General features: G+C 31.8%; 1 protein-coding gene across 6 annotated transcripts; it reads right to left on the reverse strand.

Moving 5' to 3' along the window:
• Window positions 1-5,906: 5,906 nt before the first annotated feature.
• LOC110633529 (SNF2 domain-containing protein CLASSY 1) lies at window positions 5,907-13,034 on the reverse strand. 6 transcript variants are annotated; one of them, XR_002490853.2, is made up of 9 exons: window positions 12,755-13,034; window positions 12,543-12,593; window positions 11,786-11,895; window positions 10,944-11,176; window positions 9,199-10,611; window positions 8,859-8,996; window positions 6,550-8,495; window positions 6,343-6,446; window positions 5,907-6,193 (listed from the first exon to the last, which is right to left on the reverse strand). XR_002490853.2 is itself a non-coding variant. In XM_021782166.2 (8 exons), exons 3-7 carry the CDS (start codon window positions 11,832-11,834, stop codon window positions 6,576-6,578), a joined length of 3,753 nt encoding a protein of 1,250 aa, XP_021637858.2. In that variant the 5' UTR covers window positions 11,835-11,895; window positions 12,543-12,593; window positions 12,755-13,034; the 3' UTR covers window positions 5,907-6,446; window positions 6,550-6,575. The 6 variants fall into 6 exon arrangements, 3 of the variants coding, with proteins under 3 accessions (XP_021637858.2, XP_021637856.2, XP_021637857.2); XR_002490852.2 differs by having other exon boundaries at window positions 6,543-8,495; window positions 12,755-13,033; XR_002490851.2 differs by having other exon boundaries at window positions 6,285-6,446; window positions 6,543-8,495; window positions 12,755-13,033.
• Between the last annotated feature and the right edge of the window lie 432 nt (window positions 13,035-13,466).

Raw genomic sequence — 13,466 nt, forward strand, 5'->3', positions numbered from 1 at the left:
CATTGGCAGTTGTAACCCAATAAAACAAAGGGTATTTTTCAATCTATTTGCTTCTCAATTTCCTTTTCCTATGTACATTGCATACTTTATTTCCTTTTCCTAATATAGGTTTAATTTTCTTCTTTCTAACATCACAAAATTGAAAGTTCTTTTAAGTAATTTGAAGGAACAAATTTACTCTTTATTTTTTTTTCATAAGTATTTTAATTTCATAATTTTTTTTATTATGATGAGATGATATTAAGTTCATCATTTTTGTTTGATTAAAGGTAGACCATTCACGCCGGCCATCGAAATTAAGAAATTTATCAATGAGAAATATACATACTTATTGATTTAACTTTAATATTTAAACTCTAATTAACAAAATTTGGCACAAAATCTAGTTATTAACTAAATTAATCATTAAAATTATTTCATAATTCATATTAATTACAAAAATAAAAATAAACCCAACAAAATCTTTACAAACTCTATGTTAATTAGACTTTGAAATTTATGGGCATTGGCAATTAATAATTCTTCTTCAATTGTGCATTGTATATGCATATGCTGGAAAATTCTTACTAAATTTATTTATCATAGATTTAAAATATAAATATATAAAATTTATGTATTTAAAAGATAAGTCTTATCATATATTCTGTATCTTGAATTCATAATAGATCAAATTTAAGCAAAAAAAATCTATATATACTTTAGAGTGAATCAATACAACAAAATCACATTATCAAAAAGTGAAACTATTTCATGACAAGCTATTATAAAGTGTAATCACATTTTAATGGTCTAATCCATGAACCATGGCTTTTAATTTTGATGGGATTTTTTATATATTGGAATCAATGTACTTAAGATTACACTTTAAATCGAAATCTTGATAAATAGCATCCCCATTGGCAAGCAATTAAAATAAGATTCTTTTTCTTTGGCAGCCATTGTGTAAAAATAATGATGATTTTGTTAATTAAGGGTTAAATTTCTTCTCTTTTACAGTAAGAAAAGAAAAGAATTCAAAACTTATAGGTTATAATTTGCACTTTCAGTTTATGCAGCCCCCAGAAAAGACAGAGTTAATTGAGTCTATGGGCTACAAACCATGCAGCAATCTTTTCTTTTTCTTTTTTTATAATTTTTACCATATTAATATATAGAAGAATATTTAAATAAAAAATCCTTATTTTTTATACACTTTAATTAATATTTTATTTATTTTGATAATCTAATCAAAATCTCTTTTTTTTTTCTCTCTATTTTTGTAGACTTAATGCTCAATTTCATATATTTATTGGAATGTTAAATTTAATTTATTTTTAATTTTTTTTAAATTAACTCAAAAAATTTAATTTAGACTCAATTTTGCTCAAAAATTTAAAAAATAAAGAAATTGATATTCTTAATTTTGGGTAAAATGAAAAAAATCAAGAAATTCTTAATTTTTGATTTAAATTAAAAAATCAAGAAATTTAGCTAAACTGCAGTTACAATTGCTGTACTCTTAGTCAATGTTTGCTAACAATTGGAGGATGTTGAAAGTTTACTGGTCCTATATATGGTCAGATAACACCCCTCTACCAACCAATTATATATGGCTAATTCTAAGACCAACACACACCATATAATATAATATCAATATATATAACTGAAATTAATTTAGGTTATGAAATTAAATAATTAATTATAAAGTTAATTTTGAATATAATTTCCAAGGGAAAGTTCAGATGAATTGCAGGCAGGAAGAACTCAATTCTTATAGCCCACTTGACTGAAGAAATTTTATTCTTTAATGCACAACTAGCAGTTGCATTTACGTATATATAGTCATCATGGTCGTCACCCATGACAAAAATTCTTCACCTTCATGTTCATTTAATTATCTCAAAGGTTAATTTAAATTCAATGCAAGTTACCTCTTTTTAGACTTCAAAAGCTACCCAATACTAATTACTTCCTTATTTCATACCCTGAGGAAAATAAATTAACTCTTGCTTGCAATCAAGTAGCAATATTAAGATCATTTAATTATTTTGATTTATTTTCTTGTATAAAAATTATATAAATTCCATATATCAAATGGCTTTTATAAAATAAAATTTTTATATTAATTAAGTTTTAATTTTACTGATAAGAATTCTAAAATTTTTTATCCTAAATATAGGATAAAACGATGTGAAAAAGTGCACCTTTAAAATCATTTGAAAAGAAATTTTAATTTTAATATGCAAAAGCTGACCTAAAAATACTTCTGATTATAATTGATTCACAGTGTGGTAAAAGATTTTTAATTCAAACTTTAATGTAAAATGATGATTTTATTTTGCAATATCAATTTTCTAATAAAATTATAAATTTTTACATATAAATAAATAAATAATATATTTAATTTAATAAATATGAAATAATTTAAATTAATTAATAATGTTAAATCTAGTATTTATTTGGATGCTAAATATCTAAATGAAATTTAACAATCAAGTGATTTCTACATTATCATATGTTAATTTTTTTTTATTTATTTTTAATTATGACTTAAATTCAAGAATTCACGATTGTCAAAATGACTCTTAACATTTTATTGGTTCTCATATGTCAAAATTTGACAAAACTTGAAGTTGCTTTCTTTCATTATCTTCTTACAATTTTAGTCTTGGCCATGGGATTGGGAGGGTATTATAATAATTTGAAGCAACAAGTTGATGCTTTTGAATATTTGAAAGAGAAACTTTAATCACCTTTCTTTTCCCCAACTTGGGGGTAATGCCATTTAGTTTACTCCTACAACTTTTGACATGATTCCATTTCTGTTTTTAACCTTTAATTTTTGTTGTCCTTTCCTCCATTTCTGCATTCCCAACAACTTCCATCAACTTGAACTATTTTTAATAAAAGAAAAGGAAAAGAAGATTACCTTTTGCTTGAAGAGGAAGACCTATCAGTTTACTGGTCATATAATGAAACCCTCCAATTTGGCGTTAGCTTTATAGCTCCAAGCAATGAAATTTCGAGTTTAAGTATAAAAAAATAAATAAATAAAAATTAACACTTGTCAAGCACTATTACTTTTCTTAAAGTGATTCCATCTTCTACTTGCCCCTTCCTTCTCTATATATAATAAAAAATCTAGCGTCCTTTTCTATATATAATAAAAAATTTAGCGTTTAAAGACATATAACTCATCTGATAAACTCAAGTTCGAATCTCACTCTCCCAATCCCCCTAATGAAAAAGAAAGTACAAATATTGTTTTTGTGGGTGGAAAATTTGGTTCTTCCATCCCTTGAATTATTGGTAAATGGTAATATTTAGATGTGCAAAAGCTTCTCTTTTTGTCTTTTTTTTTTTTTTAGTTTCTTTTTTCAGTGGAGTTAGCTAATCTTTGATGATTCCTGTCATCTGCTAGGTCTTTACTAGCATAAGTTAAAACCCAGATTTATTTCCTAATTGAAAAGACAATTTCACTGATTTCAAAATGATGAGAATTCTAATTTTGAGGAATCACAACATTCAACTTTGGAAAAGTTCATTGTTATATTTCTTCAGTTAAAAAACAACATTCAACTTTGGAAAAGTTCTATGAAACAAGAGAAAGAGTCATTTTGTTGTGAAATTTTATAAATTAATAAGGCTTTCAAGGGACCAAATCAAACCCAAAAGAAACTCAATTTGTTGTATAATTATCACCTAAATATTAAGTCCCCCTAAGCAACCGCTTACAACTCTTCAATTTATATGAACAAATATATACTCAGTGTCTCCTCTGAAGTCAAAATTCAATCATCTCATGACTAGTGCAAATTTATCTGCAATTAGTACTTCAGCATCATAGACAATTTCCACAAAGCAACTAGCTAGACTTTTAAATATAGGTGTTTTGCCTCTGCAGGCCAAAAATCCAGCTAAATTAACCTTCTCCATACAAGAAACAACTGATAGGGAGAAAAACTATTACTTATATATATATATATATATATATATATATATATATATATATATATATGTTTGCCAACTTGCATGGTTGTTTAGTTCATGCAGAAGCTTCTGTGAAAATATATAAATAAAAATAAAAATTTTCAATCAATATATTTAATTTGAGCTTTATCCAACAAGTAGCTTATTATGTATCTAGCTAATGCTACAATGATTGAGGTCATCTTTGAAAGCCCCAATAAGTTTATACAATTTGATTATGGCATTCCTGTTTTCAAACTCTAGCCCATTGTTTTGGGTATCCAACAACATTAGTAATCTCTCTCCCAAAAGATGCATTGTTGGTGGCAAATGCCTTTTTGATAATAAACTCAACTCAACTCAACTCAACTAAGCCTTTATCCCAAAAATTTGAGCATTTTTGACAATATTCAGAAAAAAAAAAATCCTAAGAAATTATATATGCAATGAAATGGGCAACTCCTACTGATGCACACATTTTTGTGCAGCCTATAGTAGTTTCTCACCAGGACAGACTGAGCACATGAAAGCAGCGCTGCAGCATATAAAGGATTAGGGCGTGTGGCAAATTGGAATTTATCATATAAAAGCATGACTTACTGAGCATCCCTCCTTATAATTGCATACATCCCATAAATCCCTATTTCTAATTATTTAAAGCACTGAGCCTTAACATGGTGGTATTGGAATTGTTTTCAGACTGACATAAAGTAATATAAAAAAAATAAAAAATAAATTAAAAAAAAACACTTTTGAAATTCATAATATTAACCATTTTGTCTCCAAAGGCACCAAATCTGATTTTTCTTGATTTTAGTCTCAAAAGAAAATAAAATTCCATCTAGTAATCTGTATGGAAAACAAATAGAAGACTTTCTGCTTATTAAAAAGGAAAATTTCCTATTTAGTTCTTATATTATTATGAAATTAATGAATTGATCCTTGTATTTTGAGAAAGTTAGTTTATAAGTTTTAATTCCATTATACACTTTCATCCTTTTTTCTATTTTTTCCTTTTTTCTTTTTTTTTTTTCAACTTTTGCCATTAATGATAAACATCTTCGTCCTTAAGCTTTTACCATTATAAACTTTTTATCTCTAAGTTTTTACTATTATTAACATGTTTATCACTAGTTGACCACATTTTACTCCCTTATGATTAAATTAACAAAAATGGACAGAGATATCAAATAGTTAATGGAATTAATTATGAAAGTGAATCATGTATTTTTCTAAAATACGAAGACTAAATCATTAATTTTAACATAATTGAGAGACCTAATAGTAATTTAACCTACCAAAAAAATTGAAGACTTAACTCGATTCTTATTGAACACATAGAGAGTAGATAAACTCCATAATAAGATCATAGCACTTCTTTACCTATTCATTGGCCCGTTAAGCCTTGGATAACATAATGGAGGTAGGAGCTCTCCCTCATTTCCATCTCAACTCCAGTAAGATTTAAAACTTAGATCATCAATTTCCCTTGCCTATCCCACAACCCTGACCATGATAATAGCATTAACAAATATATCGTCATAAGGTGAATAATTAAATAAGTCATAAGCCCTTTACCACTAAACCATTATAATCTAAAGGAAAATTGCTACTTAGCCTAATAATTTTTTAGCAATAAAAGGATGGTGGAGGATGATTTGGAATGGGAGAGAGGAATATTTAGAGTCCATTCAAAATGGACAGAGATTGATTGATGTAATTCAATTTTCTATCCATTGTCTCAACTCAATGGTCTTTTTAAGTAAATTAGAACACAAATGCAAGTGTTACTTCAGTTGTATATGGCACACTGTATTTCAAAACCACATGGTTTGTGCACTCTAGTTGCCTTCCATTAGCCACTGACAATCAGATTTTGTTATCACTTATCATCAGAAAATAAAGCAAGATTAGAACCCCAAGGCATCACAACCTTGTTGATAAAGCAACAATGCATATGCTGATGACAATGGCAATACCAATCCATTCCTTAAAAGAATAATTCTGAACAGAATTAATTCCTCAATTATCTTGCAGGAAGTTAAACATTGACTAATATCTTGAGGCTTCAAACATAAAAGAACTATATTTTCCTCTAAAATACAGTTCTACAAGATACCAGAGAATGAATTTGGAAAACCACATATTTTACATTTCAAGCTAAAATCTCATTTGCTTCTGTACCCAATAAATGAGTATATGATATAGGCATGTTTGAGAAAGATGATTTGAACGAGTTTTTCCCCTGAAAGTAGGCAAATTATGATGAATGATAACTAAAGAGCATTGGAAAAGAAAGATAAAATAAGGAGAAATAAAGTAGTTTATTCACCTACATTTAAGTTTTTATTTTGCTGAGAAAGGAAATTTCTAGGACAACTGAAGAGAGCTTACTCCAAAGATTATGGCTTGGTTCAGCATATCCTTATGCAGTTTAGCTCCATTGCCGCAATTATTGAAATCTTCCAATGTCCAGCAAACCAAAGCTCTTTTATGTCCTGAACAACAAAAAAAAAAAAGAAGTGAAAATTAAAAATAACTAGGAAAAATGAAAAGGAAAAAGAGAATTGCAATAAAACAGCACAGTTCCTTACACTTTACATTATTATAGCAAAGCTAGCCTCTGTTCATCCTGTCGAAGCCTTCTCATTCTTCATTATCATATGGAATGACTTAACACGGTCCTCCTCCACCATCTCTCTTAGGACATCATCTTCAATCTTTTCTGCTTGCCAGCGAGAAGGATCCTCCACAAATGCTTCACTGAATATCATACTAGACACCCATTCTTTCCATGTTGTTCTCCTATACTTGTCTTCTTCAAGAGTGCCGGTTGCCAGGAGCTGATACACATAGACCACCTTTTGTTGACCTGGCCGGAAGGCCCTTGCAATAGCCTGCTTTGTCTTCGAAGGATTCCACTCTGAGTCCAATAGAATTACCCGTGACGCCGCTGTCAAGCTAATGCCTTCAGCACAAGCTGTAATTGATGCAAGAAGCACTCTTGAAGCACCACCAGGTTCCTCAAACTTATCCATCACTCTTCCTCTTTCAAAAAGCTCTAGATCCCCTGTCAGGACCATAATTTCTCTACCCTTCTGCCACCTAAAGACATTCTCAAACAATTCAACAAATAAATTAATAGGTGCAATGTTGTGGCAAAAGATCAGAACCTTCTCCTTCTTGACTATACGATACACAAGATTCAAGACAAACATCACTTTGGATGCCTTTTTGAAATCAAACTTCATCCTCTCCAGCTGCACCAATTCTGCCCAAGTAAAAAATCTGTTAACACAATTAGAAGTTTTGACCAGCCAAGGATGTATTGATGCAAGTGTTATCAAAAGCTCTAATTCCAGTGGATATCCAGGGTATGTAGCCATAATTTTGTGGAGCTTCACCAAAATCTCATTTTGTATATCTGTTGAATTCATCAATATGGTGTATATCTGTAAACCAGGAAGTCCATCAGAAGGTCCACCTTCATACACGTCGATAAACCCACTTGTGATGTTCCTCAGCATATTTATGCCCTGCATTCTTTCTTCACTCACATTTGAATCAATCTTCCTTGCGATGTTATCTAAGAAGAATTTTCTTGCTCGGGCTTCTAACAAATGGCGTGCTTTCTCCTCTCCTTTCTTTTTTCTCTTGAACTTTGGGTCTAACTCCTTCAAAACTTCTCTTATGAACTTTGGTCTTGCCAGGCAAAGGGTATTGAAATATTCACAGAAATTATTCTGAAACAAAGTACCTGAAAGCAGTATCCTAAGATCAGTTTGGACTTTCATCAAAACCTTCCTTAACCTTGATTTGGTACTCCTGGGGTTGTGCCCTTCATCTAGTACTAAGAGTCCTGGACTTTCACGCAACACTTTAGCCATATATTTTCTGTGAGCAAACTTTGAGTCTTCTCGCATTAATGTCAGAAATGAGGTATAACCCATGACAAGAACACTTGGTTGTGCATGCCACTTTTGAATTTTCTCCAAGCAATCTAAAACATGCATAACATCTTGACTGGGTTTTGGACCTCCTCGAAATGTCACTATATTCTGCCTAAAGAGAGTATATGTTCTGCGACCATGAATTAGATGAACTGGTATAGGAATTTGCCACTTAATAAATTCTTTATACCAAGTATAGAGTGTTGTTTTTGGAGCAAGGACCAAAGGCCGTTTTCCTGGAAACAGCTTCAAGTAACTAGATAGGAATGCAATAATGAGAAAAGTTTTTCCAGCTCCAGGTGTATGAGAAACAACACATCCACCTATCTTCTTGGATCGTTTTTCAATTTGTGCTGGAATTAAAGACCCGGCAATATTTTTCCACAAGAACTCAAAAGCTTTTTTCTGGTGCAAGTGCAATTTCATCCTAAGCTCAGGTATTAAGGCCCACACATTATCATTCTCTTCTGATAAAGAAATTTCTTCTTTGGAAATGCAATTACTGAAAAGATTTAAGCCCTCTTCTTCACATGGATTCAGCTGTGAATCTTCTTCATTGGATGGCTTATTTTCAGCAGTCCAGCCTACATGTTCAACCTAAGGAGGAAACAAAAAAGATGCCTATCAGATAGCTATTTGAAGCTTAGATACAGCATAGTAAAATGTTTGAAGTTGAATGCAGAAAATCTGGAATCTATCTTGAAAAAGGTCTCCACTACCAGCTATGGTCAAAGACCAGCCAATATGAATAGCCAAGGCTCCAAAGCAAATTTTGTGGAAGTTACAGCAACACATTCTGCTGGATTTCTTAGTAAAATAACAACCATTGAAAATAAGAGTTATGTTTCCCCCATGCATAGTCAGTAAAAAAAAAGAAAGATAAATGAAATTATCAGGTCTTCGATTCAGGGCCCAAGAAGGAAAGATAGTAAAAGTACTTCTATTGATGGTTTAACTTACAAATGGTGCAGAAAAGTGTCTTATTTCAGTGCTCACGAAGCCACATGTACGGCAATAAATCCCAATTTCTTCATCCAGTCTGAATTCATGCTGGCAATATTCAGTTGATTTTTGCTTGGTCTCAGTGGGAACTCGAACCTGAGAATCCTTACACCAAGCTGAATTAGAGATAAAGAAGAAAAGTACCATACATATGGATGTACCTACATAAATATATGCACAAATGTAGAGTTAGGTAGGGTGAGGGACAGGGAATCAGCAAATGAGAGAGAGGCAACACATGAATATGTATCTGAGATATAAAATAATGAAATAATGATAAAATTTAATAAAATTATACCTCATTCTCTTCAAGAAGATAAGCTGATGCCAAAGATAGTTCCATTTCTCTCCACAACATTTCAGTTTCAGATTCTTCTTCCTCCTCTTCAGTTGCTGATGGTTCTATTCTCTCACTTTGGACTGTGCGACTTCTTGCTTTAAATTCTTCCCACTGGTCGATGACATGTGTTTCCTCCTTTGACATGATTGTTGAATCAATATTCTTCATGTATGATTTGATTAGTTTACTGTATGCACCTGCACTTAAGGTTGTCCTCTTATACGTCAGTGGCTCACCAGAATCACCCCTCCTAGAATGAATAGGACGGTGCCTCCCATACTGAACTTTGTATATAGGTGGTCTTCCTTTCCGTCTTCTTTCAAACACCATATCTTCTATTTCAAAAGAATTCTTCCTTCTCATGGAAGAGGAACCTTTTGTGCTGTAATAACTGACTGAGATCTCGTTGGTTTCTCGCAAATAATTTTCAGGACTCTTGGCAGGGGAATCAAGTTGTTCAAAGGGTACTGGATCACTCTCACTGGGCACAGGAACAATAGCAAGTTCAATTTGATGTTCTCTTTGCTTAACCATACTGGATTTAGCCTCTCTTGATTTATTCTTGAATCGGGAAATAGGAGTGTTCTCCAAAGGTTCTACTCCAGAAAAAACTCCCATTTCTCCCCCAGTTTTCTCTGCAGAAGAACTTGCATTTGGACCAAACAGAAATGATAGTGGCAAGAACATTTCATCTTCCTTCAATTTTTCTGGCTTGTATGGCATGGTTCGAACCCAGCCAACATCTTCCTCAGGAGAAATATCACAGCCAAGGAAACGGTCAGGTTTGACATTTCGACGCTTGGATCGCCGCAAGTTCATAACATTATAAGTTGGTGATGGTTCATCTGAATCAGCTCCATCCATGTCAGGAGCAGGAGAAGGCTCATTGGCATCATCAGGAGCGAATTGGAGCACAACCGGTGTTAAAATATCATTATCTACTTTGAAATTTACAGAATTCAAATAATTATTAGATTTTATTGAGTCACAATCACCATCACAACCCAAAATTTCATAGACAATTTTATTTTGAACTGCTCTCACATCAAATGCAATTTGCTTCAAAACAGATGCCACAACTAGCCAACTAATGTCAGAGGAAAACTTCCCTATAAACAATTTAGTTCTTTGCACACAAGAGCAATCTTCAGAGGAATCCCAACGGTAGTACCGACCTTCACAAGGATTTTTCTGAAGCTTTTGAAGGATGCAAATTTGGTCTATTCCTACTACTTCAATATCTTTGCTGAGTGTTCCTTTCTCTGATCCAAGAGGACCTTGGTTAACATAGCGTTTAACAAAAAACTGACATTCACATTGAGATTCATGAGGCTTCCTTTCGATAGAATTTATTTTAGCATCAGCCCACACCTGTCAATAAAGGGAATCTGGAAATCAACTCAAAATGTAGCAGCTGCAACTTTTGAAGATAAGCGAAAGTTGCAAAATTAAATGTGCAGAACTTTCACATAGCAACATTAGTAACGTTTTTTTGCTAGGTATAGAATCAATGTTCTTATGTTCATTAGGCAATGGCACTTCTGTTGAAGCATGTTTAAGTCGGAAAGTACTGCATTGTGGTTAAATCATTTGATGAGTAAGGTAAAGAGATAAATAGTTATCAGTCATCCATTCAACAATGACAAAGTTTTCAGTTATGGAGCACTAGGACAAGGTAATTTATGATACCAAAATGTTTTTACCTCTAAATTTTCCTCATTTTGAGGAGATGGAAGCACACAAACATCAACACCAGGCCTCAAAAAGCAGGTGCAATCAGACATCATTGCTTGCCTTGACTTTACACGAATGTTTGAGACAGGACCCTTATCTTCAATCACATGATAATTATCGGCAAAGTGAATGGTCATGGCCCCATCTCTAATCTCTATGAGCTCCACATTCTGCCATTTGCCACAGTACAAGGCCTCAAAAGCTGTGAGATAGAATATCAATGAGATTGAATTAGACCTATTTTAATGACAGAATAATCATATAGCATTGATCATAAAAATGTTTCAGGCATTCCAGAACCTTATCAAAATGAGACTATTCACCTTTTCAACAAACTAAAATCAGAATATGCCTTATAATCAAAAGCACCAGAAATGGTTTCTGCGCAGTTTCCTAATGGTAACACAATACTAAATCATTTTAAAATTCAAGATTGTGTAGATTAATGCTTCATTATCAATCAGCAATACATGATGATTAATGCTCAATGAATTTTTGACCTCACCAAACATCATTGAACTGTAGAATCACCAAACACAACTTTTTTTTTTCTATAAGACTTCAAAGTGCCAAGTAGTTTTCAGCATATAAACTCCAACATTGAACTGAAAGTGAATTTTATCAGCACTTATAAATTTTGCAGTCTTTAAGTTAAGACTAGCAAAATGCCAAACACACCTAAAACTTTTCTTTCAACTTGCACATTCAGAACTACAAATGCATATGCAAACATTTGATCTCACTTCAAAGAAAATTATATAAAGATAAAAAGAAAAACCATAAAAGGAAGTAAGGAGGAGACTATGCTTACGGTGTTTATTAATCGGATGGTTGGATTCATGTAAGTGCTTTCTCTTCATTGTTGACTAGCTAGCAGGCTCAGAAATAACGGACATATAAGGTCACTCACCGCTTCACTGACTGCACAATTAGACATTTTCAATTTTGAGTCATGCAATCCAAAAATAAAGTTCTGTTCTTTTTTCATATAGATCCTGCTAATTGCGGGACAAGAATAACAAAAGAAAGTGGATTTTCTTTATTTTTTTTTTTCATGATATTCAGGAATGTATAATCCCAGAAAATATGCTAACAGTGACCTTCCACATTAACAATATTCCAAACCATGATTATATACATAAAACAATGTAGCTTAATGTTATGGTATGGATTCACTTTTACACCTCTGATTTTCTTTTTTTTCCACCAACCAGAGAATGGAAGAAAAATAAAAAGGAGATGTGATTCATTATCAATAACGATGAGGTCCTCCTGTATAGATCCTTAAAACAGGAAAAGAAAATGACTTTTAGTGCTAACCATAGGCCATGATATGTAGTTAACTTTCAAAATCATCCTATCTTTCTGTTTGGCAGCTATTCACTAGAAACTGTAGTCCATAGCTATGATGTTTACTTTTTTTTTTACCCAGATGAGAAATGAAATTATTAGTAAAAGAGTGAGAGTCCTCATCGCATCATGAATTGCTGTTAAGGCACTAAATTTTCACATGCAAATCCAACCACCATTAGATTATTTTCTTTAAAAAAAAGGGGGAAAAAACTCACTTCAAATGGCAAAAAGATCTTCCCTTCCATAGACCCACCAGAAAGCCAACACTAATCAAACCATAAAAGCAAAATAAAAATATATCAAAACTGAATCTAAGAAAGGAAACCGCAAGAAACTGTCTTGTAAATGCCCAAGAAATGCATGGCATAAAAGGGAAAACTAACCAAAATAAATAAAAAGGAAAAAAAAAGTGTCAAAGCAAATTTACCTGAAAAAAATTTCTGTGGATTTTATAAAAAGCAGAATTCAGGTGATCCTGATGAAAAAAGAGCCAAATTCCGGCTAGATTACCATCGAGAGCTAGGGTCACTGAGTACTGAAATGTAGCAGAGAACATGGAGAAATGAGCACGCACTCAAAAAGAGAGAAAGAGAGAGATTAAGAAAGAGACAGCATAGCGGAGAATTCTATAAGCGGTCTGAGAATCTCGGGGTTCGTGCTGTTGCATGAGTTAAGAGTAAATTCATGGCTACTGTTGTTTAGTTTGGCTTATTGGTCATCGCAGTTTGACAGTTTAATAAGCAGTCCCACAGTCAAGGGCAACAAGTGTAAATAAGTTGGGATGGAAAGGGTAGATTAGGCATGAGATTTTATGGTTAATGGCTGTGATTATGTTTCTGGTTCATGCTGCCACAGAAATGCAAAATTTGAATTTATAATTCAAATATTAAAAAAATATATTTAAAATTTTAAATTAAATTTAATATATTTTAATTATAAAATCTTTAAAAATATTTTTTTTTAAAAAAAATATCAAACAGACTCTCCTTGATATTTACACCCTATTTAAATAAATTATTAAAAATAATAATAAAAAAATTATTTTTTTTATTTTTCATCACTTATTTTCTTTACTTGTATTTAAATAAATAAAAAATAAAAAATAAAAAATAAATTATTTTGATTCTTTAACTTTTTAT

This window comes from Hevea brasiliensis, chromosome 14, assembly GCF_030052815.1.
Source record: "Hevea brasiliensis isolate MT/VB/25A 57/8 chromosome 14, ASM3005281v1, whole genome shotgun sequence".
Lineage (NCBI taxonomy): Eukaryota > Viridiplantae > Streptophyta > Magnoliopsida > Malpighiales > Euphorbiaceae > Hevea > Hevea brasiliensis.

What these genes read in the sequence shown, in the direction of transcription:
- LOC110633529 (XM_021782165.2), bottom strand. Translation starts at nt 11,834, where the DNA reads ATGAAGAGAAAGCACTTACATGAATCCAACCATCCGATTAATAAACAC. An exon ending in CCATCCGATTAATAAACACC is followed by an intron (nt 11,177 to 11,785) that starts GTAAGCATAGTC and finishes TCTATCTCACAG; the next exon opens with CTTTTGAGGCCTTGTACTGT. An exon ending in AAAATGAGGAAAATTTAGAG is followed by an intron (nt 10,612 to 10,943) that starts GTAAAAACATTT and finishes CTTTATTGACAG; the next exon opens with GTGTGGGCTGATGCTAAAAT.